Genomic DNA, 3388 nt, shown 5'->3' with positions numbered 1-3388 from the left:
TAAGGTACTCACACAAGCCCTTATGTAGGGGAAGTACTGGAGGCTTGGAATAAACTCTATGAAACCAGATGTACTGGAGTTTTCATTACAACTGTTTGTTGTTATTATTATTATTATTATTATTATTATTATTATTATTATTATTATTATTATTATTATTATTATTATTATTGTTATTATTATTGTTATTATTTTAGCAGCCCTTAATAGTCAAGGCATTTGATAGTCATTCCAATGCAGAGATAAATGATGAGAGAGAGAGAGAGAGAGAGAGAGAGAGAGAGAGAGAGAGAGAGAGAGAGAGAGAGAGAGAGAGAGAGAGAGAGAGAGAGAGAGAGAGAGAGAGAGAGAGAGAGAAAGTGTAAATGAAAGTATATTTGCATAAAAAGTTTATAAGCGGCTTAAATACTCCGAGGGCTCGCGAGTCTCAAGTGTGAGTAGCGAATAAAAAGACCCCTCACCTGGGTGTTCATTAGCATGCCTTCATCAGACGTGTGATTACTCGTGTGTTCAGACGACGGGAGATTGAATTACACGTCGTTAATGCTTTTAATGAGGATATGTATTTATATATTTGTTTATTAGCTGGTCATCTCCAGCCAAACATCTGGAGTTTCATTACATTATGTTCCAGGGAAAATATGAGTAAATCGTGTGAGTCTTGCCGTGGTAGGAAAGACGACCGCCTGCGGGACCTTATCAAAATAGCGTCTGACACTGGTTTGGTAAGCGACGGGACAAAAAAAAAAAAAAAAAAAAAATAGGATGCGTTTGGTAATGCTTATATAGGAATAATATTGCCAGCGAAACACTACCTTGGCTTTGCAGTGAGGCTTTTGTATTCAGATGACCGCATGAACTGAAATATGTAGACACAATATACGCAAGTCCTGTGAAAGGTATCACACTAAATGTATTGCTTCATCCAGACGAGTTACCAGCACAAGCATGAAGGAGGGTCGATCTCACAGGTGTTTGCTTTTGTTGAGATCCTTACCAAGAAGCGGTGACATCCAGAACCAACAGCAACTACGATATCTGTGTGGTCTGTGGAGCCTTTGTTGTTATTGTTGTTTTGTTGTGTATGAGGTTACAGAGAACATCCTGTGTCCTCGCAGTAACCACACGAAAAGGCAGGTATCTTACTAGGAGTGGTCAGAGAGTTGTTGTTGTTGTTGTTGTTATCAGAACCACAAACGGAGGAAGGTGGATGTGTTGTACTACTGAATAACAATAAAGAAAGAAGAATAGATGAGTCAGGCCACCTTGGCGGAGATACTCAAAAGTGATTTTCATGTATTGTGCCGTGAATACTTTTTATGGCTAGACTGAAGTGGTACTTATCATTTTCTAAGTATAACCTTGCTGTTGTTTTTAGGTTTGTACCGCTGAATGTTGAGAAGCTTTGCATTTAATATTTTTGCTTCTTTTTATTTTCTTATTTGATCTTGTTATATATATAATTGTGCTTGTTCGTTTTATTTTGTTGCAACTGTTGTGCATATTTAATATTCTTAGCGTTTCAAGTGTGTTCTGTTTTCAGTGTTGTTTTTCATGTATCCATGTGTTCTTGCTTGAAGGAATTTGACACATTTTATTTATGACATTTCTTCAGTATTTATTCTTTCTTTTTTTGTTCATGTGTATGTTGTAACTCATGCAGTAAAGGATTTGTGGTGGTTCTGTTCGTGATGCTTCATTTTTAGCTCTTTTTAGAATAGTCAAGCTGCATCACTTTCTTATGTGGATGTTTTGATATTTTCAGGAAAGGATGGCAGGTGGTGCCGCGGTGAACACTGCCAACACGTGCAGGAGGAAAGTGAGTACCTGCTTCATTACATGATGTGCACTCTGTTTGGAACTCGCTTTTAAACTTTTTTTTTTCCATGTCAACCGAAACCTGTCACTGTTGCCTGCCTTTCTCCTGTCTGCTTCCCACGAATCTATGAAGGAAAGAAAGGATGTGCTTCCATGGTATCGTGTCAGTAGTATTATCCATTGAAGGATTAGTTGAAACCTTTTTCCAAAGCGTTGTTTTTATCTCCCATTTTTGTGCCTTCCCAGGGTATATATATGAAAGAAGAAAGAATGTAAATTTAGTCTATAATGTTCATTGCAACATCTTACAGGGAAAAAGTCCTTTGAGGATTAACCGAATCTTTTTCAAAACTATAATTTTTGTATTTCAGTCTTCGTGTGCTTATTTTAGTGTATGCATAGAGAAAAGAAGGATACGAAATCATATATTTTCTTTTTGTTATAAATATTTACTTGGAGATTCAGTTGAAACCTAACAATTAGCTATCATTTTTGCGTTCATATTTTTTTTCGTATATATCTTTTGTATGTACGAATATGTGAGTGAAGAAAGGAAAGATGCAATTACAAAAAAACATTCCACAATAACAGGAATATTCACTTGAGGATTTTTTTAGGTAACAAATATCAGATTTTCTAATTTATCCGTTTATTTATCCTTTACTGTGTTTTACCGTTATGTAGATTAATATTTTGCATGTTGTGATAAAGTCTCCTTGGAAACTATTACTGTAACACCTTTAATTTAGTGTGAATTTGATTTCCACGTAAAAAATTAATAAATAAAAAAAATAAATAAAATGAAAATAGAATAATATAAAATATTTCCTTTTATGGAGAAAACATATTTACATTTTCTTTGTTCAATGGGGAGTTTCCAGAACTAGTGGTTGTCACCAGGTGGCAGCACAGACACAAACTCTTCTCTCACATACAAGCAATATCAGATATACCTACAGTGTTATTCTATTTACATGAAGATGCAATGGGCTTATATAATATATTTTTCTACGTAATCCCTTATAAGTGGTACCACAAATAAAATGAAACTGTTTTCATGAACAAATGTATATAAGTTGATTTTCTAGTGAATCGGCATTTAGATTTATTTGGTCATCTTAAGATTTCCAAATGAATACACTCTTGATTGGAAACGTCTTAATCTAGACGACAGTAAACATAAAGGCAACATGCCTGTGACAGTCAAAAGTCCAAATTACATAGATCTCCTTCCTAGTTTATGGAAACGGCAATTTTGATAAAAAAAATGGCAACTCGAGTGTCCTGGCGAAAGTAATGCTGTATCTCTAACCAAAACAAACACCTGACTCGGCCGCGCTGGTTGAACTTAAGAAACACGTTGTTGGACAAGAAGTTGAATGTTGCTGCGGTGCCCATCTCCACTACGCCCTAAGCAATGGATTACGGCAGCTGGACACTACAGCAGCAGCAGGATCGCCTGAGAGATGTTTGTTTTGGTTCTCGATTACTTTGCCTTGTCGCTCGCTTCGTGAGAAGAATGCTAAAATACCCAGAAAAAAAAAAAAACTAGAGGCATATATCACGATGC

General features: G+C 35.9%; 1 protein-coding gene across 6 annotated transcripts in view; it reads left to right on the top strand.

Annotated features, from left to right (window-relative positions):
- Positions 1–2395, top strand: part of LOC135111976 (circumsporozoite protein-like) — a 187110-nt gene extending 184715 nt beyond the window's left edge. For all 6 annotated transcript variants that reach the window (XM_064025711.1, XM_064025708.1, XM_064025709.1 and 3 more), the window contains one exon: positions 1766–2395. In XM_064025711.1, the coding sequence (XP_063881781.1) occupies positions 1766–1843 (78 nt within the window). In that variant the 3' untranslated portion in view covers positions 1844–2395. The remainder of the gene's footprint in view (positions 1–1765) is intronic.
- The last annotated feature ends 993 nt before the right edge of the window (positions 2396–3388 follow it).

The sequence above is a fragment of the Scylla paramamosain genome, chromosome 23 (assembly GCF_035594125.1).
Source record: "Scylla paramamosain isolate STU-SP2022 chromosome 23, ASM3559412v1, whole genome shotgun sequence".
Taxonomy (NCBI): Eukaryota; Metazoa; Arthropoda; class Malacostraca; order Decapoda; family Portunidae; genus Scylla; species Scylla paramamosain.
The sequence above is the reverse complement of the archived record's forward strand: the minus strand, read 5'-3'. Positions and strand labels throughout refer to the sequence as shown.